The following is a 24,047-nucleotide window of genomic DNA, read 5'->3' on the forward strand; positions in this document are numbered from 1 at the left end:
ACTCTCAAGAGTCTTCTCCACCACCACAGTTCAAAAACATCAATTCTTCCGCACTCAGGTTTCTTTATAGTCCAACTTTCACATCCATACATGACTACTGGAAAAACATAGCCTTGACTAGATGGACCTTTGTTGGCAAAGTAATGTCTCTGCTTTTTAATATGCTGTCTAGGTTGGTCATAGCTTTTCTTCCAAGGAGCAAGTGTCTTTTAACTTTATGGCTGCAGTCACCATCTGCAGTGACTTGGGGGCCCAAGTAAATAAAGTCTGTCACTGTTTCCATTGTTTTCCCATCTATTTGCCATGAAGTGATGGGACCAGATGCCATGATCTTCGTTTTCTGAATGTTGAGTTTTAAGCCAACTTTTTCACTCTCCTCTTTCAATTTCATCAAGAGACTCTTTAGTTCTTCGCTTTCTGCCATAAGGGGTAGTGTCATCTGCATATCTGAGGTTATTGATATTTCTCCTGGCAATCTTGATTCCAGCTTGTGCTTCATCCAGCCTGGCATTTCCCATGATGTACTCTGCATATAGGTTAAGTAAGCAGGGTGACAATATATAGCCTTGACATACTCCTTTCCCGATTTGGAACCAGTCTTTTATTCCATGTCCAGTTCTAACTGTTGCTTCTTGACTTGCATACAGATTTCTCAGGAGGCAGGTCAGGTGGTCTGGTATTCCCATCTCTTTGAGAATTTTCCACAGTTTATTGTGATCCACACAGTCAAAGGCTTTGCCATAGTCAATAAAGCAGAAGTAGATGTTTTTCTGGAACTCACTTGCTTTTTCGATGATCCAGCAAATGTTGGCAATTTGATCTCTGATTCCTCTGCCTTTTCTAAATCCAGTATTTAAATTTAATCACTAAAAATCTTTGACAGTCTTCAGAAAGACATGAAGTATTTTTTTTTTTTCTATTTTTAGGTAGTTTTATATGAAGAACAGGGTAAAAACACTGAAAATATTTAAGCAGTTTCTTCCTTTATCTCCAAATATGATAATATTTTTATGAGAATATGAGAAGAATTAAAGTGATCATTTGAGAAAAGTTTTAACTGGTAATTCTGCTAAAATAGTCTATGCTGCTAAGTCACTTCAGTTGCATCCGACTCTGTGTGACCCCATAGACGGCAGCCCACCAGGCTCCCCTGTCCCTGGGATTCCCCAGGCAAGAACACTGGAGTGGGTTGCCATTTCCTTCTCCAATGCATGAAAGTGAAAAGTGAAAGTGAAGTCGCTCAGTCATGTCTGAGTCGTAGCGACCCCATGGACTGCAGCCTACCAGGCTCCTCGGTCCATGATAGTCTATAGCAAATGTATTATTCTTGATTTTGTTTTTAGATATCATTTGACCTTTAAGTACTTTTAATTTCTTTATTCTTAGTAGAAATTTTTTTCATACAGTCTTTTAAAAATTTCATATGTCATTTTTAAATTATCCTAAGGTCAATATTCAAAGCATCAACCAGGTTACACTGTCCCTGAACCAGCATAGTGATTTGTGGAACCAGTTTTAGTTTTCCACCTCCAGGAGTGGACACTGCTTGCATCAGGAATATCTTGTGGTGGAGTCTCCACTGCCACACAGGGCGATATTCATATTGGGAGATGGAAGTAGTGGAAGATCCAGAGAAAGCACTTATCACATTGGCCCTGAGTCCAATGATTAGGCTTCCTGAAGGAGCTGTCACCCTGAGCATGTCCTGAGGAATGTGGCTGTGGAAACAGTACATTGCTCCAAAAAGAGTGCTTGGTTCAATGGAACTCTCTGTGTCTTTTTTTAAAAAAAAAATTGGAATCCTTTTGCCAAATTCGTGACTTGGGGCAAGTTGAAAATTTACATTTCCTAACATCTTTTATTTATGCCTAGATGATGGACCATCTGGACTATGCAACAAATGAAGAAAACCCTGGGACTGCTGGTGAACAGATTGTCCAACAATAATATCATGTGGATGTGCAATAATGTGTCGATTGATTTTCTACAAATTAAGAGTTTGACTTTTTAAATTGACTTTTGAATTGACAATCTGAAAGAAACTTCAACGATATGCTTGCAAATATGTATCTATAAGAGCTGGTACTGACAGTTAATTACATGATAAATAATTAAAATACAGTTGCTTTTAACTATGTTAAAGTTGTGCCTTCACATTAAATAAAAGCATATGGTCTGTGTAATTTTCAGGATGTATTATATATAGTATATTTTTATAAGAAAAAAAAAACTCTTCACCTACCCCTATACTTGTCTTATTGAAGTCTGTTTCTTTCAACTCTAATGATAGATAAAAGTATTTGTCAAAGTGAGTTTCTGAGCAGATTTTACTGTAAAGAATTATGCGAACTTTTTGCTCTATAGAACTGTTTAAGATCATTTAAGAAGGCAGTTCAGCAGTGGAATTTTGGACCTTTTATCACTGCAGAGGTTAGAAATATATGATTTGGGAATATAGATAAAAGTGTATTTTTGTAGCATAAGTTTTAAAAAATCCCAATCCTTTTTTAAACTTGAGAACCTAAATTACTTCAGATTGCATATGTGTTATATTAGAATATTTTTCCATTTATAGAGAAACATATAAAACTAGTCATTTGAAAGGAAACAAAAATTGAAATCCACATTTTTCAGTGGTCTTCTGTTTCCTTGAAGATGTAGCTTAAATTTCTAAACTAACCTATAATTCCACTATGGTATTTCTGATCTCTGAAGTTTGGATCTACTAATGTTAAGATTAAGACTTAATATTTTGTAAAAATTATTTTTCTTAGCAAATTATATATTAATACATATGACTTATTGTTTGAGTATTAACATCTCTAATAATCCCTTCCTCTACCTTCCCTCCCCTAATTCCTACTCCTTTCCCCATAGGCGACCACTGTTAGCTTTTTAAAATTTGGGTGAAGCATGGTTTACTAATATACAAACTGTGCTTCAGAGGAAAGAATTGGAGACAGAAAACAGGATACTGGGTGTTAGTCTCAATTTAATTACAAAGTTTGAGTAAATTTTATTAGCTCAATGCAATTGTATCTCAGTTTTCTCATCTGCAAAATGAGTATGTTAGACCAAGTAATCACTCTGGTTCCTTCCAACTTGAAAAAATTTTCTCATTCTTTGTTCAGTCTCATATGTGAACTTGAACATTATCCTGTGAGTCATAGGTCACATTGTCTATTTTCTTTTCTTTTGAAGAAATCTCCAAGTGAAACATGATTGCAAAGACAGCAAGATTTTGTATTTCTGTAAATAATGTATAAGATATGTGAACACATCTACGATTTTTCATTGTAAGGCCAGTTTTACTGATTAAAAGATAAAGCTAACACCTTTCAAAAATGTTTCAAACCTTTGATGTTTGATCTAAATTTAGCATTTGAGGGAATTAGATACTTTTGATTCATTGATATCTTCCCAGATTGTTAAGTTACTGAGTAATTTACAGATGTAGAAGCTCCCTTGAGAGCCCTTCTTTCTACTTAATAGACTTATGGGTCACTTGGTTTATGGCAAATGACAAATAAGTATCTGACAAGTAAGAGTTCATGTTGATTTTGCCTCCATAATATCAAGTTTGAATTTTTTCCAAAGAATCTAATTTATTTGGCAGACTCGGATAGAGAGAAGAACAGATTAAGTGCCAGGTGAAAGCTCCCAACTATATTTTCATTTATAATATCAATAAAATGTTTGCCAAAATACAGCTTTTTTAAGTAAAGTTATCTGCACTCTTATTCCAGCTTTAGGATATTCAAAAACTTCGACCACATTTTGTGAAGAATGTTACAGAAAATTTTATACCTAGAAATCTGGAATTTTAGTTCTTTGATACAAATTCTACTTTATCCAACCACTAGTAAGAAGGTAAAATCTTGTTCTAGTTTGGTATTTAAATCTTACTGATTAAATAGAAAAAACAAAAAGTGAAATTCCTTGAGTTTCTCTGTCTTCAGTATCAACTTTGTATTACTTAATCCTTTCTAGCAACTGAACTGAAAATATTTATAAAAATTACAGTAAAGTGCAGAAATATTTTATTTGGGAAATCAAAGTATGAACAGAAGATAGGAAAGATGAAACTTTGCCTTTAGAAGACTATCATTTCTTTCTCAAACTGTAAAAGTAGATGATTTTTACTTCAGTTCAGCAAAGGTAAATATGAGTTTTCTGGGAAAGGACTTTGATAATCTGCTACATTGTTTTCTTCTAGCTTGTAGATTTTTTTTAGATTAGCAATATCTTATTAGTAGACTCAGCAATTTATTTTTCTTTTGAAGGAAGAGTTTTAGCCATTCTGTTGGCATTCACTGATTTTAGTTACATGTTCATAGAGATTTTGATGAAATGGTACATTTGTAGTAAATACAAATGAGCTTTGCAGTTTTCTTTTGCTCTTTTAATTTCTGCCTTGTGTGCATACGTGCTGAGTCACTTCAGTCATGTCCGACTTTTTGTGACCCTATCGGCCATGGCCCACCAGGCTCTAACCATGAGATTCTCCAGGCAAGAAATACTGGAATGGGTTGCCATGCCCTCCTCCAGGGGATCTTCCCGACCCAGGGATCAAACTTGCATTTCTTGTGTATCCTGCATCAGCAGGCAGGTTCTTTACCACTAGCACCACCTGGAAAGCCCAATTTCTGCCTTAGGTATAAGCAAAATTTATTTTCATATTTGAACTAATTTATTTAATATTTGTCTCTAAAATTTCAACCTAATCTCAGTTAATGAGACTTCAAAAATAGAAATTGCTTTTCAAACTAGTGGATTATACTAGTTTGAAGGCTTTGTATTTTCCCATTAACAAGGGGAAATGCTGAATCTATTCAGAATGATGCCAGATAACCAGTTTTGTAGTTTAAAAATTTGTTGTTTTCAGTGCTCTATTTACCTCAGAGGTAACTCTAAAGGGGATAGGGGAGGGTAATGAAAATAAAATCAAAATCTTGAACAAAAATCATTTTATGCTTCCTGCAAGAAAGATACTCTGTAAATTCAGGAGATCTGAATCAAATCACTGAACATTTTGGAATTTGAAAGAAATTATGTAGTACTTATGATTTGATCATAAGAGTATTATAGTGGCCATATTACAGTAAAGATTATAAATTTCCTTGTTTAATGTTTCCATAATTAAGGAGAGCTTTTGTATCTAAGAAAATGTTTATTGGGGGAAAAAATTTTAAACTAGGTTTTTTAGAATAGTCCTACATTGTTGGCAATTAAGGGACAACTAAAAGAAAAAATGTAGAATATTTAATGTCATTATGTATTTCTTTGATTAGGCATAAAATGTATCATAAACAACTGCTTTTCCTTCAGAATATGGATTTTTTTTTTCAATATCTAAAATTTACCTGGTCAGCCTATAGGATTTCCCAGTGAGACAAGTCAGTATAAATTAGGTGGATTTTGCCCCTTTTATACTTTGTTGTCTTTTTATCACATGAGAACCTATTTTAAAATACATGATTGAATTTTTACTTCTTAAATGAAGTTTTGAGTGTGGAATTCTTTTCTTTTAACCCTTTGATATGTTAGTGTAAATTAGTACTTTTATAACACTACTAGGCTTTATTTTTTTATGGAACATGATTTAAAAATTTTCAAAGTGTTAATTTGGCAGTGCTTTAAATCTTCATTATGTGCCAATACTGACAAGAAAAGGTTTTTTTTAATGTATTGAATTCACTATGTATTCAATAAATTCTATTTTAAAATAAAATTTGAGTTTGTTTTCATTTGAAAAATAATTGAAAATGAACTGAAAGCTACTAGATCATGTTCACATAAGATAAAAATAATAATAATCACAAAAATGTGTAGTTATTTTAACTCTGACAAATTATCCATAACCTAGATACCACAAATATCATTTACTAGAAATTTATATTGATACATAATGACCCTTAATAAGTATTTATTGAATTGATGTATGTATAGACTTTTTTTTTAACCAAGAAATTATCATACCCTTTGTAATGAATATCCCTAGCATTTGCAGCTTTGCTGATATTCTCACAAGTTACTAAGATGCCTGCTGCCATTGTACTGTTTTGTTTTTTTAACTAGCATGTGGATGGCCCAGATATATATGTTTTGACCACATGTTAAGAAGTCCTATCCCCTCTATGCATTAAAGTCGCTTCAGTCATGTCTGACTTTTTGCCACCCCCATGGACTGTAGCCCATCAGGCTCCTCTGTCCAAGGGATTCTCCAAGCAAGAATACTGGGGTGGGTTGCCATGCCCTCCTTCAGGGGATCTTCCTGAGTTAGAGATAGAACCCATGTCTCTTCACACCCCCATGGCAGGCAGGTTTCTTTACCACTAGTGTCATCTGGGAAGGGATTTTGTTTCATTCCACAGGTCCATATACCTGAAAAGATGCATAAGAAACTGGAAAGAGAGGCTGTTTTTAGGAAGAGAGGGAGTATGATGGCTTGAGCACAGCAGTGAGAAGGAGACTTACTTTTCACCGTATACTCTTGTACAACTTACATTTTCTGTCATATATATATGGAGCCCTATACCAAAGTCAGTTCAGTTCAGTTCAATTGCTCAGTCACGTCTGATTCTTTGTGACCCCATGGACTGCAACATGCCAGGGTCACAGAACAAAAATCTCTGGAAGTGACCAAGCCCCATAGCAGCTGTTGCCATGAGCCTTAGTATCTAAACCAGCTGGTTCCCTAACCCCATACTAGGTAAAATTCCCACCCTCTAGCATCCTAGCCAATCACCTAATGTCTCCCTTCCAGGAGGAATTTTCTGTCTTGAGGCTATAAAAATGACCTGTGAAAGGGGTGGGCTTTCCCTTGAGCCAGCCCACTGTCCTAACAGTGTCTCTCACTCGTACACTTGGTTTTCCTCTCATTCTGCCTCATGACTGCAAATTCTTTTCCAACCCCCACACAGACCCCGACAATAGATATTTATTAAGATTCAAAATACAAATCATAAAAAATGCTGAAAAATTACTCCCCTCTTAATAGGTATTCATACTAATAGATGGTTAAGAAAATACTCATATGATTTTCTTTAGGTTCTAAGGTTTGTAAACAGTATAATGTGGGACTAAAGGAAGAAATATTTAACCAATTGTCATGTTTTTTATTTATTTTTTATTATTTTTTGGTCACACCATGCAGCATACAGATCTTAATTCCCTGACTAGGGATAGAACCTGTCCCCCCTGCTGTGGAAGCATAGAGTCTTAACCATTGGACAGCCAGGGAAGTTCCTCAGTTGTCATGTTTTTTATCTTAAAATTTATATTCTTTACAAATTATGCTTATTAGCTTGAAATTCATTTTACTTGGCTAGAAAATAGCAGTAGAACTTAATTTTTAAAGTTCATTCCCATTTCTATAATTGCATGAAGACTCTAGAATAAATATTAGAAGTTTTCAATATTTCTTGTCACCCTTAACCAAAAGTCCCCCCAAAAATTAAAGCAAAAGTGGAAATTCCCTGGTGGTCCACTAGTTAGGACTGAACTGAGTGCTTTCACTGTGGGTCCCAGCTCAGTCCCTGGTCAGGGAACTAAGATCCCATAAGCTGAGTGGCAAGACAAAAAAAAAAAAAAAAAGCAAAAATCAAAATAGTGTATCACTGAAGGGCATAACAATGGAAAACAATGTCCAATTCCAGGCAACCCTGATGATAACAAAGTATTCTTGGTAAAAATTTGGAAATTTCAACAACCTGCATATGAGCTCTTAGAGTAGACACTGCACTTGCAGCAATACCCAGATTCAGCAGAATTCTGGAGAGAGCGCTGTAAATGAGAGCAAGGCAGTAATTCTTAACAGCTCTCTTAGGAGGTTGGGGTAAATAATTCTTACCCCTGGCTGAAAATTACTATTTGACATGTTATGTTAAAAACAACTTTCCAATTTAGATCATAGGGTCACCTCTCTAAGTGGGAAAGGTATCAATTGGGTTCTAATTAATAGTTACCTACTAATAGATTCTGCTAGCTTTAGAAAACCAAGTAATTTTTTTTTTTACAAATGAATCCTCACTTGAATCTTCAGTTGAATCCTCACTTATTATTTTCTCTATAAAATCTGCTCCAGCCCCTTTCAGTGCAGAGAAATAAAACAGAGAAATGGAAGGGCCAAGTCCTCTCTATACTCTTCCAAACATCTCTCAAAGAATTCTAGTACTCATCATCCCCACTACCAACAACTCAGTTGGACTCAATTTAATTCACCTGTACTGTAACAGACTTTTAGTTGGTCTTTCAGATGTTAATGTCACTATCAATTCCCCTTCCACATCATTTGCCAGTGATCTTTCTAAGATGAAAATCTGATCATGCAAATTCAAGTGTTTAAAAAAAAACCTTTAATAGCACCAAATTTGTTTAAAAACGGTCTAGTTTCCTTAATATGGTTTTCTAGTCCCTGTTCCTAACTCCCCTATGCCATGTGCCCAGTCGTGTCCAACTCTTTGTGACCCCATGGACTGTAGCCTGCCAGACTCCTGTCCACAGGATTTTCCAGGCAAGAATACTGGAGTGAGTATTTCTCAGTATTTCTCCCTCCAGGGGATCTTTTCAACCCAGGAATCAAATCCGTCTCTCCTGTGTCTCCTGTATTGCAGGCAGATTGTTTACCCTCTGAGCCATCTGGAAGCCCCCTTTCTAACTTAATTTCCCATTATTTTCCTCTCCTTCATTCCTGCCCCTTACACTCTTCTTCCTAAGAAGCTCTTCTGTGTACAGGCCCACAGTTCACACTCAGCCATCCCCTACATACCCTTCAAATGTCAGTTTAGGTGTCACTGGAAAGGAAAGAGAGAAATGTGGAAAGAACAAATACTATTCCTTTACAGAGTTCCATTATAAAAGGAAGGAGAGAAATGGGAAAAGAAATAAGTTTGGAATGGGAGTGGGGTATTGACAAGGGGAGAAATAATAGCATTTTTGAATGTTGATGTTCAGTTCAGTCGTGTCCGACTCTTTGTGACCCCATGAACTGCAACACACCAGGCCTCCCTGTCCATCACCAACTCCTGGAGTCCACCCAAATCCATGTCTATTGAGTCGGTGATGCCATCCAGCCATCTCATCCTCATCTCCTCCTGCCCCCAATCCCTCCTAGCATCACAGTCTTTTCCAATGAGTCAACTCTTCACATGAGGTGGCCAAAGTATTGGAGTTTCAGCTTCAACATCAGTCCTTCCAACGAACACCCAGGGCTGATCTCCTTTAGGATGGACTGGTTGGATCTCCTTGCAGTCCAAGGGACTCTCAAGAGTCTTCTCCAACACCACAGTTCAAAAGCATCAATTCTTCAGCGCTCAGCTTTCTTTATAGTCCAACTCTCACATCCATACATGACCACTGGAAAAACCATAGCCTTGACTAGATGAACCTTTGTTGACAAAGTAATGTCTCTGCTTTTTAATATGCTGTCTAGGTTGGTCATAACTTTCCTTCCAAGGAGCAAGCATCTTTTAACTTCATGGCTGCAATCACCATCTGCAGTGATTTTGGAGCCCCCAAAAATAAAGTCAGCCACTGTTTCCACTGTTTCCCCATCTATTTGCCATGAAGTAATGGGACCGGATGCCATGATCTTAGTTTTCTGAATGTTGAGCTTTAAGCCAACTTTTTCACTCTCCTCTTTCATTTTCATCAAGAGGCTCTTTAGTTCTTCACTTTCTGCCATAAGGGTGGTTTCATCAGCATATCTGAAGTTATTGATATTTCTCCCAGCAAACTTGATTCCAGCTTGTGCTTCTTCCAGCCCAGCGTTTCTCATGATGTACTCTGCATATAAGTTAAATAAGCAGGGTGACAATATACAGCCTTGACGAACTCCTTTTCCTATTTGGAATCAGTCTGTTGTTCCATGTTCAGTTCTAACTGTTGCTTCCTGACCTGCATACAGATTTCTCAAGAGGCGGATCAGCTGGTCTGGTATTCCCATCTCTTTCAGAATTTCCCACAATTTATTGTGATCCACACAGTCAAAGGCTTTGGCATAGTCAATAAAGCAGAAATAGATGTTTTTCTGGCACTCTCTTGCTTTTTCGATGATCCAGTGGATGTTGGCAATTTGATCTCTGGTTCCTCTGCCTTTTCTAAAACCAGCTTGAACATCTGGAAGTTCATGGTTCACATATTGCTGAAGCCTGGCTTGGAGAATTTTAAGCATTACTTTACTAGCATGTTCTATTGCTAAGTCGCTTCAGTCGTGTCCAACTCTGTGTGACCCCACAGACAGCAGCCCACCAGGCTCCCCTGTCCCTGGGATTCTCCAGGCAAGAACACTGGAGTGGGTTGCCATTTCCTTCTCCAATGCATGAAAGTGAAAAGTCAAAGTGAAGTCACTCAGTTGTGTACGACTCTTAGCGACCCCATGGACTGCAGCCTACCAGCCTCCTCCATCCATGGCATTTTCCAGGCAACAGTACTGGAGTAGGGTGCCATTGCCTTCTCTGACTAGCATGTGAGATGAGTGCAATTGTGCGGCAGTTTGAGCATTCTTTGGCATTGCCTTTTCTTTGGGAGAATGTTGATGGGGATCCAATAAAAGGAGATATTTTGATGATGTTGGAAAGAAATTGGAGAATTAACTAAGTTCATATACTTAAGTAGGCCAGAGGTGATGGAACCTAGTGTCCAAGTAGAAGGGCTTGCATTAAATAGGATTATGGAGGGTTCGTCCCCAGTAACTGAAGATAAGGTGTAATATTGAATACAACCAGGGCTGTGATTTAGTCAAGCAAATTCCTGAAAGCAAAAGAGGAACCAGGGAATGAATTTAGGATGTGTGTTAAGGAGTGAATATAACTTATTAACCATGAATTCTAACTGGGTAAAGAAGAACATGAGGATTTGAGGCACAGTGCAGGGGGTGGTGGGGTGGTGGTAATGATTGTAAATGATAGTGAAAAGGTGTTAGGTTAAATGCAGGTCCCTATAATAATCATAAGTCCCTATAGTTTGGAATGATTGTTGAGTTTGGGATAGCAGAAAAAATTGAATAGATGGCAGTGGTAGTCCAGGTAAATTGATAGAAATGGAAATTATGAGGAATTGACAATATTGGTAATGATAAGGTCAATGTAGATTTCCCAGATAAAATACAGGGTGCCCATTTAAATTTTAGATAAAAAGTGGATGGTTTAATGGCACCCCACTCCAATACTCTTGCCTGGAAAATCCCATGGACAGAGGATCCTGGTAGGCTGCAGTCCATGGGGTCCCTAAGAGTCGGACACGACTGAGAGACTTCACTTTCACTTTTCTCTTTCATGCATTGGAGAAGGAAATGGCAACCCACTCCAGTGTTCTTGCCTGGAGAATCCCAGGGATGGTGGAGCCTGGTGGGCTGCTGTCTATGGGGTCGCACAGAGTTGGACACGACTGAAGCAACTTAGCAGTAGCATGTTCCAAAATATGCTTAGAATGGGTTTATTTTCATCCATTATGCTGATCTTGCCATGGGTCCCTTCAGCCTAGTAACCTCTGTTTTTCAATTGGGGGATATTTTCTTAAATTAGTTGGTTATTCCTTCCCTTCATTTTCTCTGCTTTTTTCTTTCTGGAATCCATAATTATATTGATTTTGTACCTCCTGTCTTACTTTTCTTCTCAAATATTCTACCTTTTATCTTTTTGCCCCATTATCTGGAAGATTTCCTTAACATCTAATCCTTTTATTGAATTTATTTTTGCTATCATGTTAAAATTTCCAAGAGATCATTATTTGTTTTTTGCTCTCTGACATTTTATTTTTTATTGTATCTTACTGCTGTTTCATTAGTGCTGTATATTCTGTTAATGTTTTGAAAATATTAATAGGGTTTTTGTTTGTTTGTTTTTGAAATTGTCCCTTGTATATAAACACCATTTATTTTTTCCAGTTCCATTTTTGTGTGTTATATCTTAGAAGCTTTCTTCAAAGAGAAGATAATCATTAGTTTTCTGCTCATGTTTAATAGTATGATACTAAAAATACAGTTGGACACTCTGAGCACGTAAGTGGATTTATTAAATGACACTTGCATTGTAGGATAATCTGGCTCTGCTATCAGGAAACCCCAACACCAGTATATTTGAATGTTTTCTCTTGGGGCTGATCAGATTGCTCAGAAAAGTGTCTTCTAGTCTCCTGGAATCATGTGGTAGGGAAAGTGTTGACAGTCTCAGCATTCTACTTGCAAACATTCACTGAAACACCATTTTCAGTGTGTTACTGATACACATCCTCTATTTTAACGGGTATCATCCAAGTCGGAGACCTCTGTTTTACTCTCTCCAAAGAACACACCTCGTTTTTCTTCCAGAGCCAGGGGAAAAAAAATTGCCCAGCTACATGAAATAGAGGAGATGTGTGACTCTTCATGAATGATAGGATTAGAAAATAACAATTTTGTAATTCCAAAAGAAATAATTGGTTTAGGCAATGATTATCAGTGTATAAAACCATTAAATGAGAGGAGGGCTTAAGGTGTCAGCACCTGAAATCATTGATAAATGTTAGCATTACTAAAAGGGCTTCCCTGTTGGTAAAGAATTTGCCTGCCAATGCAGAAGACACAGGTTTGATCCCTGGATTGCCAAAATCCCTGGAGAAGGAAATGGTAACCCACTCCAGTATTCTTGCCTGGAGAATCCCATGGACAGAGGAGCCTGGTGGGCTACAGTCCGTGGGGTCACAGAGTCAGACACGACTGAGTGCAGCATGGCAGCAGTAAGCAGCAGCATTACTAAAAGTGCGACAACAAGACATCACATGCCTTTCAACATGGTGCAGTGTGAAGTACAAAGCACCATGAAGTGTTCTTGAAAAAAAAAGATTACCTGAAATCTCATCAAATCTAGAGTATGAACTTCTAACAATGGGAAATATGAAGGATGAAGATCTTCAATGATGCTTGAGGGAGGAAACTTACAGAATATGCAACATTCTCAAGGACAATTGAATTGCTCTTGTAATAAATCAATAGCATAGGGGAGAAAAGTGTGAAACAAAGAGCTGCTCTAAATTAGAAGAAACTTCTGTAATGTGACACCCAAATCTCACATTTATTGAATTGGGATCCAACTTATTTGGATCCCAATTCGATAAACCAACTAAATAAGACATTTGTGAGTCAGTTGGGAAATTTTGGTTGTGAACTAGATATAAAATGATATCAAATAATTATTTTTTTTTCAATGTGATAATGGCACCATGTCCATAGTATATATGCTGCTGCTGCTGCTGCTGCTAAGTCGCTTCAGTCATGTCCGACTCTGTGCAACCCCATAGATGGCAGCCCACCAGGTTCCGCCATCCCTGGGATTCTCCAGGCAAGAACACTGGAGTGGGTTGCCATTTCCTTCTCCAATGCATGAAAGAGAAAAGTGAAAGTGAAGTCTCTCAGTCGTGTCCGACTCTAGCAACCCCATGGACTGCAGCCTACCAGGCTCCTCCATCCATGGGATTTTCTAGGCAAGAGTACTGGAGTACTGGGGTGCCACACATGCTCTAATTGAAGAAGCCTGATTTTCACCATCTCAATTATTCAAGAACTATTTATTAAATAACTATGATATGCCAGGCACCATAATAAGCTATTGGGGTTAAAGATTAATATTTGAAACATTCCCGGTATTTTTGGTGCCATTTTATAAGCTTTCCTCTTACAAAACAAGTTAATTATTTTGAAAGAATGTCTAAGAAAGAAAATCCATTAATCCTCAATTCAAAGTACAACAAAATTTCTTGGAACTGCTTTAATCACTCTGCTTATACAAACAAAGGATTTGCCAAACATTTATGAGGGTCTAATTTAAATGACAGGGAAATTGTACATAAAGTAAACATTTCATGTATTGGCTCTCTTTTTAATTGTTTTAATACTTTAATCAATGTTAATTGTTTTAACTCATATGTTGCCCATGTTCTTCAACTTTGAGTCACACTGTTGCCTTCTCAGTTGCCCAGGGACTTAATGCTGGTGGCAAAACCGTTCAGGGAGAAGTCAGAGTGTGATTAATGTGAAAACAATTATGTAAGCCAAATATTTGGACCTAGTGAAGTAAACAAAGAATCTTGATTAGCTGATTAATTAGTTTGAGGAAGAGATTTTGTGAAAGACCGAATCATATATAAACTGATCTCTATTATTAGTGACAGATTTCTCAGTTGTGTTTTACTGCCACAAGAGGTAATACAGCATAAGGGTTAAAGACATAAACTCTGGAATTAGACTGCCTTGGTTGCAACCCTTACTCTGCCTTGTGCCTTAGTTTCCTCCTCTGAACAGTAGGGATGAAAATAACAGTATCCAGTTCATAGAGTTCAGAGGACTTAATATACATTTAGTGAATAGAGCAATACCTGAAAGATAGAAACCACCCAACAAAAGCTCACTATTCAATGTTCAGAAGTAAGGACTCCTGATGCTTTCCAATTGTTTTACTATGGAGCTTACTTTTACTTATCTGCATATAAACCTCTATACTTATTTGTGTCAATGTCAAGGTGAAACATGTTTAAAATAATTATAGGAAATCATAAAACCTGGCTAGTGTCAGAGATAGTCATCATTTATAAACTGTACTACTTATTGGTCGCTTTAGATGTAACTTACAGTAAACTTACAGCATTCCAAAGATATATTTTTCTAGGTTAAAATTAAGCCTCTTTACTGTTAAATACCCGAAAGCCACAAAGAATTTGCTAATGTTTAAATAGTTGCTTTACAGTTGGCACATCCCTACTGTAGCTGTTGATGAGTTTAAATCAACAAAATGTGCTTCTGAAAATTTCCAAATGTAAATGGAACACCAAATACTGTATATATTTGTTAACAAATTTAAATTATAAAAACAAAGAAGAAATTGTGGGCTAATCATTGACATTATTTTGATTGAGCTTTTGTTTTTGTTTTAATCCATTTCTCCTCTTTACAGTTTGAGAGCTATATAATCTATTTCTTTTCTCTCGGTTCTTAATTTTTTTAATGTACTTATGAAACTGGAAGTCTAAAAACAGAATGGCTGTCTCTATTTCCTTCCAAAACAATGAAAGAGCTTTGAAATAATGGTCTTCAGATATTTTTGTTTGCATATCACTTAAAATAAATTTGAAAAGCTACTAGGGATGGATGGGTTAACTATACTTATTGTGGTAAACATTCTGTAATATATACATATATTAAATCATTATGTTGTACTCCTGAAACTAATAAAACCTTACATGTCAATTATATCTCAATAAAATATGTTTCAGTGTAAAAAAAGCACTATGTAACTCACACATTTTATCATAATTTAAAATATTTGCAATAAATGTAATTAACAAAATAAAATTTAGAAACTTTTAAATATAAACTTTATCACTTGGATTTTAAATATTATTTGATACTCATCGCCATTCACTTAAAAAAAGTAAACTCTTCTTCAAAATTAGAAAAAAAAATTTTTTTTGGCCTTGCATGCAGCATGTGGAATCTTATTTGCCTGACCAGAAATTGCACCCATGCCTCTTGCATTGGAAGTATGGAGCTTACACACTGGACTGTCAGGGAAGTGTCCCAAGTAAGAAATTTTACGTTATTCTTTTTCTGTCCTTGACTTGTGTTTCTATTCTACTTTCCCCATATGATTTTTTTAAAAATTAATATATTTTATCTTTAGTTTTACATTTATGGAAAAATTGAGTGAGAAAGTATAGAGAGTTCTCTTACACCCCTTTCAAAACCCTCCCCCCTCCCGAGTTTCCCCTACTATTAACATCTTGCATTAGTGTTGTACATTAGTCACAATTGATAAGCCAACATTGATACCTTATTATTAATTAAAGCTCATTATTTACACTGAGATTCACTCTGTGTTGTATATTCTATGGTTTTGACAAATGTATAATGACATGTATCCTCATTACTCTATCATACAGACTAGTTTATTGCTTAAACATGCCCTATCCTCCATCTATACATCCCTCCCTCTCTCCTTTCAAACCTCTGGCAATCACTAACTTTTAAACATTTCCCTAATTTTGCCTTTTCCAGAATGACACGGAATTGGAATCATACAGTTTTTAGCCTTTCAGACTGGCTTCTTTCTCTTAAAAAATATTTGTTTCCTCTATGTCTTTTCATGGCATGATAATTCATTTATCACAGAATAATATTCTACTGTGTGGATGTACTACAGTTAGTTTCTCTATCCGTTTAATGAAACACATCTCGATTTCTTTGATTATTTGGCAATCATGAATAAGGCTGTTGTTAACAACTATTTGCATATTTTTACATGGACAAAAGTTTTTACCTCATTTGGGTAAATACCAAAGATCACAACTGCTGGATCCTAACAAAAGAGTATGTTTAGTTTTTGTCATACTATCTTCCAAAGTGTCAGTACTATTTTCCATTCCTGCAGCTACACATTTTTTGCCAGTAAGTGGTATTGGTTGTTGGGAGGTCTCAGTCCCTTGTCACATGTTCCACTTCAGAGGCTGCTTGAGTCATGACATGGCAGCTGGTTTTCCCCAGAATTAGTGATCTAAAAGAGTCAGGGGGAAGCCAAAAATGTCTCTTATGGCCAAGCTTAGAAGTCACACATTGCCATTTTCACAGTATCCCATTGATTACACTGATGAGCCCTATTCATTGTGGGAGGAAACTACACAAGAGTGAGAATACCAGGAAATGAGGAACACTGAGGGTCCTACGGGAGGTTGACTAACACAGCTACTAAGACATTTATTTTTGGTATAAGTTAGGCTTGTATCCATCTCTAGTCCCACTAGACCAGTGTTTCTCATCCTTTTTCTCATGATCACTCCACTATGGAGTCTTTTTAGAGATGTTTTTCCTAATTCCATGCTCCCTTCATGAAATGTTAATGTTTATGTATTGTGTGTATATCTGTGCTAGATATATATGTGTGTATATATACACACATATATAAAGTAATATTTTTCACCACTCCCCCAAGAAGCAATTTTCACTACCTTGAAGGAGGTGATGTCATCCCCTCTGAGGTTAAGAATGTATACACTAAACTGAAAGCTAAAAATCCAAGAGTTGGTACAATACCAAAGCTTTACATCTTTTTATATTTCATGAACTTCACTTGATGTTTTAAATAGAGTATAGTAGCAAATGTTTAATTGTTGCAAATAACTGGGCAAAGGTAGGGAGGAGAATGAGTATGTGATCCAGTGAGAGTGGAAAATAAAGATGCCATTGACCAAAATGGAAACAGAGCCTCTATGAGAAAGAAGTGAGAGAAGAGAGCATTTAATGAACTTTTTCTGAAATATTGCATTTCTCCATCTTGTTCAGCACTGAATATTGAATAGGACTGTTCTTGATATATTCTTAGGAATTCAACACTTTTTTTTGGAATGAATAAATTCATCCAGCAGAACTGACAGCTCATTGAAGGTCAGCATATGTGAACTTCAGGGCTGTCTGGTCACCTGTAAACTACAGAATTTATTTTCAGTAGTTCAATTAAGGTATTGGCTGGAAAAAAAAAAGCACAACATAAAAGTTGAGAATTAGGTTTTATTTGAGGACATTACTGAGTACTATAGCCTGGAAACAGCCTCTTTGACAGCTCCGAGAAACTGTTCCAAAAAGGTAAGGGAGGAGTCAGGTTACATTGGAGTTTTGCTGAAAAAAAAAAAAAAAAAAGTAACTGAACATCAAAATATTACTGCTAATTACAAAAAACAGACATCTTAAGTTAAGGATCCTATGTATGGGAAGATGCAAGAGTCTGGGCTCATTGAAGTAATTCCTTTGATCCGCATCTTAACTATCTGGAGCCAATATCCTGTCTTTCTCTGTCCTGAATTCCCCTCAGAGCACAAGGTGGTAGTGGCTGATGGCTTGATCATGGGCAATATTTGTTGTTTACTGATATGGAAGGCACAATTTCTAACTCTAGACTAAATGTTCCAATTTTCCAAAAAGTTTTGGATATCAAGTATCATGGGGCGATTCTTATTTCCTTTCTTAAAAAATTCTTTTTATTTATTTGGCTGGGCCAGGTCTTAGTTGTGGTATGCAGGGTCTTTGATCTTCATTGTGGCACTCAGGATCTTTAGTGGTGGCATGGTCAGCATGTGGGATCTAGTTCCCTGACCAGGATTGAACCTGGGCCCCCTGTATTGGGAGCACAGTCTTAGCCAAACTTTCTACACCAGCCAAGCAAGGGGACTTTGGTGTACAAAAAGGCCAGAGACACAAAGACCACGGAGAACAAAGCATTCTTTTCTGGGTTTCTTTTTTTTTTTTTTTTTGATCTTCTGCTTTGTTTCTACTTTTCAGATGATAAATTCCCCAAAGGCAGGAAGTATATAGGCCCTGCTGAGATCTAGATGATAAACATTTAGATCCCTTCCCCAAGAGGCTGACAATCTATCTAGTAGCAAGGATATGACACATTTTAAAACATTTTTTTACCTTTGGTCCCACTCAATAAGGTATCTCAGATGGTTAAGAATCTGCCTGTAATGCAGGAGACTTCGATTCGATCCCTGGGTCAGAAAGATCCCCTGGAGAAGGGAATGGCAACCACTCCAGTATTCTTGCCTAGAGAATCCCATGGACAGACCATGGGGTTGCAAAGAGTCAGATACAACTGAGCAACTAACACTTTGTACTTTCTTTTTCTACTTGATGAGGCATACCTTGTTTTATTGCACTTAAAAAATACTGTTTTTTTTTTTTTTTAAACAAATCGAAGGTTTGTGGCAACACTGTGTTGTCAGATGCTTAATATTTTTTAAGGAATAAAGTATTTTTAAATTAAAGTATGTGCTTTTTAAAGACATAACGCTACTGTATACTTAACAGATCATCAGATCAGATCATATCAGTCGCTCAGTCGTGTCCAACTCTTTGCGACCCCATGAATCGCAGCACGCCAGGCCTCCCTGTCCATCACCAACTCCCAGAGTTCACTCAGACTCACGTCCATGGAGTCAGTGATGCCATCCAGCCATCTCATCCTCTGTCATCCCCTTCTCCTCCTGCCCCCAATCCCTCCCAGCATCAGAGTCTTTTCCAATGAGTCAACTCTTCGCATGAGGTGGCCAAGTACTGGAGTTTCAGCTTTAGCATCATTCCTTCCAAAGAAATCCCAGGGCTGATCTCCTTCAGAATGGGCTGGGCTGATCTCCTTCAGAATGGGCTGGTTGGATCTCCTTGCAGTCCAAGGGACCCTCAAGAGTCTTCTCCAACACCACAGTTCAAAAGCATCAATTCTTCGGGCTCAGCCTTCTTCACAGTCCAACTCTCACATCCATACATGACCACAGGAAAAACCATAGCCTTGACTAGATGAACCTTTGTTGACAAAGTAATGTTTCTGCTTTTGAATATGCTATCTAGGTTGGTCATAACTTTCCTTCCAAGGAGTAAGTGTCTTTTAATTTCATGGCTGCAGTCACCATCTGCAGTGATTTTGGAGCCCAGAAAAATAAAGTCTGACACTGTTTCCACTGTTTCCCCATCTATTTCCCATGAAGTGGTGGGACCGGATACCATGATCTTCGTTTTCTGAATGTTGAGCTTTAAGCCAACATTTTCACTCTCCTCTTTCACTTTCCTCAAGAGGCTTTTTAGTTCCTCTTCACTTTCTGCCATAAGGGTGGTGTCATCTGCATATCTGAGGTTATTGATATTTCTCCCGGCAATCTTGATTCCAGCTTGTGTTTCTTTCAGTCCAGCGTTTCTCATGATGTACTCTGCATATAAGTTAAATAAACAGGGTGACAATATACAGCCTTGACGAACTCCTTTTCCTATTTGGAACCAGTCTGTTGTTCCATGTCCAGTTCTAACTGTTGCTTCAGATCATAGTATAGGGTAAATACATCTTTTATATGCTCTGGATAACAAAAAAATTGTATGACACAGATTATTGCAATATTCACTTTATTGCAGCGATCTGGAATGGAACTTGAAATATCTCCAGGGTACATTTGTACTTAAAGCTTGTTCACAAGTATAGCGAAAGCCTGTTAGGAAAAACAATGGGTGGATCAATTTTGTTGAAGAGAATTGCCTACTTCAGGGACTTCCCTGGTGGTCCAGTGGCTAAGACTCCAAGGTCCCAATGCAGGGGTGCCCAAGTTCCAGTCTTCTTTGGGGAACTAGATCTCATGTGCTGCAACCAACAGATCACACGTTGCAACTAACAGTTCACATGCAGCAACTAAAGATCCTGCATACTGCAACTTAAGTTTCCATATGCCACACTAAGACCTGGTACAGTCAAAGAAATAAACTTTTAAAAATATTTAAGAAAAGAATATTCTACTTCAGTGAATTGAAAGTTATAGCTATGCTGGCTGAAAGAAGCCAGATTCCCCTTGTCCCTCAAAAGTACATAGGGCATAATTTCATTACATAAAACTCTATGCTGGAGAAGGGCTTCCCAGGTGGCGTTAGCAGTAAAGAAGTGAAAGTCGATCAGACGTGTCCGGCCCTTTGAGACCCAATGCACTACACAGTTCATGGAATACTCCAGGCCAGAATACTGGAGTGTGTAGCCTTCCCCTTCTCCAGGGGATCTTCCCAACCCAGGGATCAAACCCGTCTCCAGTATTGCGGGCGGATTCTTTACCAGCTGAGCCACAAGGGAAGCCCAAGTGGTAAAGAACCTGCATGTTAACACCAGTGATACAAAAGATGCAAGGTTCGAGCTCTGGGTGAGGAAGATCCCCTGGACAAGGGCACGGCAACCCACCTCAGTATTATTGCCTGGAGAATCCCATGGGCAAAAGAGCCTGGTGAGCTACCGTCCTCCATGGGCTCACAAATAGTCGGACACGATTTAGTGACTGAGCACGAGAATGTGCAAACTGATCTATAGTGACTGAAAGCACATTAGTGGTTGTTAAGAGGGCTTCCCCAGTGGCTCAGGTGGTAAAGAATCAGCCTGCAATGCAGGAGACCCCAGTTCCATTCCTGGTTCAGGAAGATCCCCTGCAGAAAGGGAAAGGCTACCCATTCTAGTATTCCGGCCCAGAGAATTCCACGGTCTGTATAGTTCATGGGGTTGCAAACACATAAATGACTGACTGCCTTTCACTTAAGAGGCGGTGATGGGGAGGGACAAGATGGAGGAATTAAAAAGAGTGGAAGGAAATTTGGGGGTAATGAATACGTTCACAATCTTGAGTGTGATGATATCCTGGATATATCAATATGTCAACACTCGTCAAATTGTATATTTAACTACGCATAGGTTATTGTAGGTCAATTATTCCTCAAGAAAGCAGTTTTTAAAAGATTTAACAAAGAATCACATCACACACGATCAGACAGAGGAACTCCTGACGCTTTTCTGGAGTATGAAAAGCAACATTTAATAAATTATCCCTAATTGTCAAACCTGGGCTGGTGCAAGAGCAAAAGAAAAAAAACCTGCACTCTGGTTTAGGTGTATGCGTGCCTGTGGGTGATTTCTGAGGAAGGAAAGGCTAGTGCCCACAGTTAAAGACAGAAGAATTCTTGCTAGCAGAAACAGAGGAAGCTAGAGGAAGAACATGATTTGGGGTAAGACAATTTTGCATTTTGGACGAGGAGAGAATAACTTCTAAGGCCTCCACCCTCGCTGAGGCACAGCCAAAGGGCTAGGGAAAGCTGCTCAGAATGCAGACAGGGGCCAGGCCGAGTAAGCAGAGATGTGACCATGTCGCAACTCCGCCAGGGTCCCAGAGGTCTGGAACCTTAACCCTCAGCTATCGCTTCCTTAAGTTCCACTCCCCAAGCTGAGACAGACTTTTGTAGAAGTCCGGCCTACGTAGTCCACGCAGCCCTGGGGAGAACAACCTACCCAACTCGGCTAACACGGGGCGGTGCGGGTAGGGCGCTCGTGCCCAGCGCGTGCGCGCGCGGCGCGCTAAGACGCGGCCTGGAAACGAGGGAGCGCGCGCCCTCCACGTGACCCGGCCCGCGGGCGGCGACGCACACGACGCGCCCCTCACGTGGTCTGTCTCCAGCCCCGTCGCCGGCGGAGGCGGGCGCGGGCGCGTCCCTGTGGCCAGTCACCCGGAGGAGTTGGTCGCACAATTATGAAAGACTCGGTTTCTGCTGCTAGCGCCGGAGCTGAGTTAGTTCTGAGAAGGTTTCCCTGGGCTGTCCTTGTCCGGCGGCCTCTGCTGCCGCCTCCGGAGACGCTTCCCGATAGATGGCTACAGGCCGCGGAGGAGGAGGAGGTGGAGTTGCTGCCCTTCCGGAGTCCGCCCCGTGAGGAGAATGGTACTGGACCCACTCAGGCCCCGGTTGGGGAATGGCCCGGGGGTTGCGATCAGGGAAGCGGGAGGACTCGGCTGGCAAGTGTGTGAGCGGGGCCGCTCTTTCTGGGGCGAAGGATCTCGGATTTGCGTTGAGGCTTCCGGACTTGCCCTGACGGGACAGGAGTGCGGATCTTTTCGCGGGTGAGGGGCAGGAAGCAGGTAGCAAATCTGGCGCCACAGCTTATTGCGGGAATCCCCTGAGCGGAGCCTGGGCTCCGGGGAGGGCCCCTCGAAGCGGCAGAGGCGCGAGCCGGGGAGGACCTGGCGGAGCTGAGCGGCCGCAGCGCGCCAGACGCAGCGCTCAGCCTCCAAGCTCCGCATCTCCCGGGAACGTGTTCCTCCTGGCGCTTGTTGCTGGCTGATAAGGGAGCCAAATGCTCTGCTCAAGTTCCGCAAGGAAGGGGAGGGAGGGCTGAGAAGGGAACAAAAAAGGGATAGAGGATACGGGTTTGGAACTGTGCCTTGTTTGCTGCGCAACGTGTACTCCACAGGTACATTTTCTTTTAGAGCCAAAGAGGAGGGATTTGACGATATTGACGCTAGCTCTGATTTGGAATTTTCTTTAGCAGGAATTAAGGGTTTTTATTGGGCTTCCCAGGTGGCTCAGTAGTAAAAAATCCGCTTGCCAACGGAGGAGACGCGGGTTCGATCCTTGGTGTCGGGAAGATTCCCTGGAGGAGGAAATGGCAACCCACTCAAGTAGTCTTGCCTGGGAAATCCTATAGACAGAGGAGCTTGGCGGGCTACAGTTTATAGGATCGCAAAGAGTGCGACACGACTGACCGACTAAAACAATAATAAGGGTTTTATTGGGGCGCTGCTGTAGGTACGCGAGACGATGCGTTGTCTGGGTTTGTGTCGAACCACCTCATCCGTTGCCGTAGAGAAGGGTTGGTCGTGTTTTAAACCAAAGGTGCGGAGAGGGATGCGGCGCATTGCAGCTTTTTGATAGAAGTTTTTGTTAAGGCCAGGAATAAATTAGAAAATTTCTTACAAAAAAAGTCATTTAGATCAGGGACTTGAAAGAGCGGGTAGGTGTTCCTGGTCAGTACTTGAACTAGATAGGCTTCAGGCGAACAACTCTCCCTCTGCTGGAATCTGGCAGGTATACTTTTCTCTAGAAACTAATTCAAATGCCATACAAAACTGAAACCACGAATATAGTTACACTGACTAAATAGTACATCTTTCCATTATTTTCCACCTTTTTGGGTAAATGTAAAGTCAATAAAAATGTCATTTTACCTTTTTTCATAAATTTTAAAAAGAAGGATTTAAGTTCATCTACCAACACTAAACTTTAACATTTATTAGTTAAGTGGATTTTAAGGGAAGCTTTTTTTTTTTGGTGGTGGTGAGGGGTTGAATCAAACTGGTTTTTATAAAAAAAAAAAAAAAAACAGCAAAGCATTAATAATGACTCCAGTGATGTGTCTCATTTTCTTAAATGGTAAATAGCATACATTGAACATACCATTTAAGTATTTAGAAAAAATTTAGATACATTAGAAAAAGGAAATGGAGGTGATTCATCATCTTCAAAACCATTGCTTCCTACTGTTTTGTTAAAGCAACCAGATGACTTTATTTCTAGTGACTTTCTAGTGAAAGTCAATGTCTTAGTCTTACCTTAGGTCCTGTTCTTAAGTCCAGCCTCTTAATGTCTTGCTGTTTACATACATTGAAATGCAGCTTTCAAAATTTAAGATGTGTTTTTCTTGTGTTTGCTGTGTTTCCACTTTGTCCTGTCCTTTATATATGTATAT

At 38.9% G+C, this 24,047-nt stretch overlaps 2 protein-coding genes across 2 annotated transcripts in view; both read left to right on the forward strand.

Annotated features, from left to right (window-relative positions):
• Nucleotides 1-5,731, forward strand: part of SPPL2A (signal peptide peptidase like 2A) — a 56,118-nt gene extending 50,387 nt beyond the window's left edge. Inside the window, exon 15 of the mRNA XM_002690970.7 lies at nucleotides 1,873-5,731. Coding sequence (XP_002691016.2) covers nucleotides 1,873-1,947 — 75 coding nt within the window. The 3' untranslated portion in view covers nucleotides 1,948-5,731. The remainder of the gene's footprint in view (nucleotides 1-1,872) is intronic.
• Nucleotides 5,732-22,027: 16,296 nt separating this feature from the next.
• Nucleotides 22,028-24,047, forward strand: part of TRPM7 (transient receptor potential cation channel subfamily M member 7) — a 108,788-nt gene continuing 106,768 nt past the window's right edge. The window contains exon 1 of the mRNA NM_001206166.3: nucleotides 22,028-22,243. Coding sequence (NP_001193095.3) covers nucleotides 22,241-22,243 — 3 coding nt within the window. The 5' untranslated portion in view covers nucleotides 22,028-22,240. The remainder of the gene's footprint in view (nucleotides 22,244-24,047) is intronic.

Source organism: Bos taurus, chromosome 10 (assembly GCF_002263795.3).
Source record: "Bos taurus isolate L1 Dominette 01449 registration number 42190680 breed Hereford chromosome 10, ARS-UCD2.0, whole genome shotgun sequence".
In the NCBI taxonomy this organism is placed as follows: Eukaryota; Metazoa; Chordata; class Mammalia; order Artiodactyla; family Bovidae; genus Bos; species Bos taurus.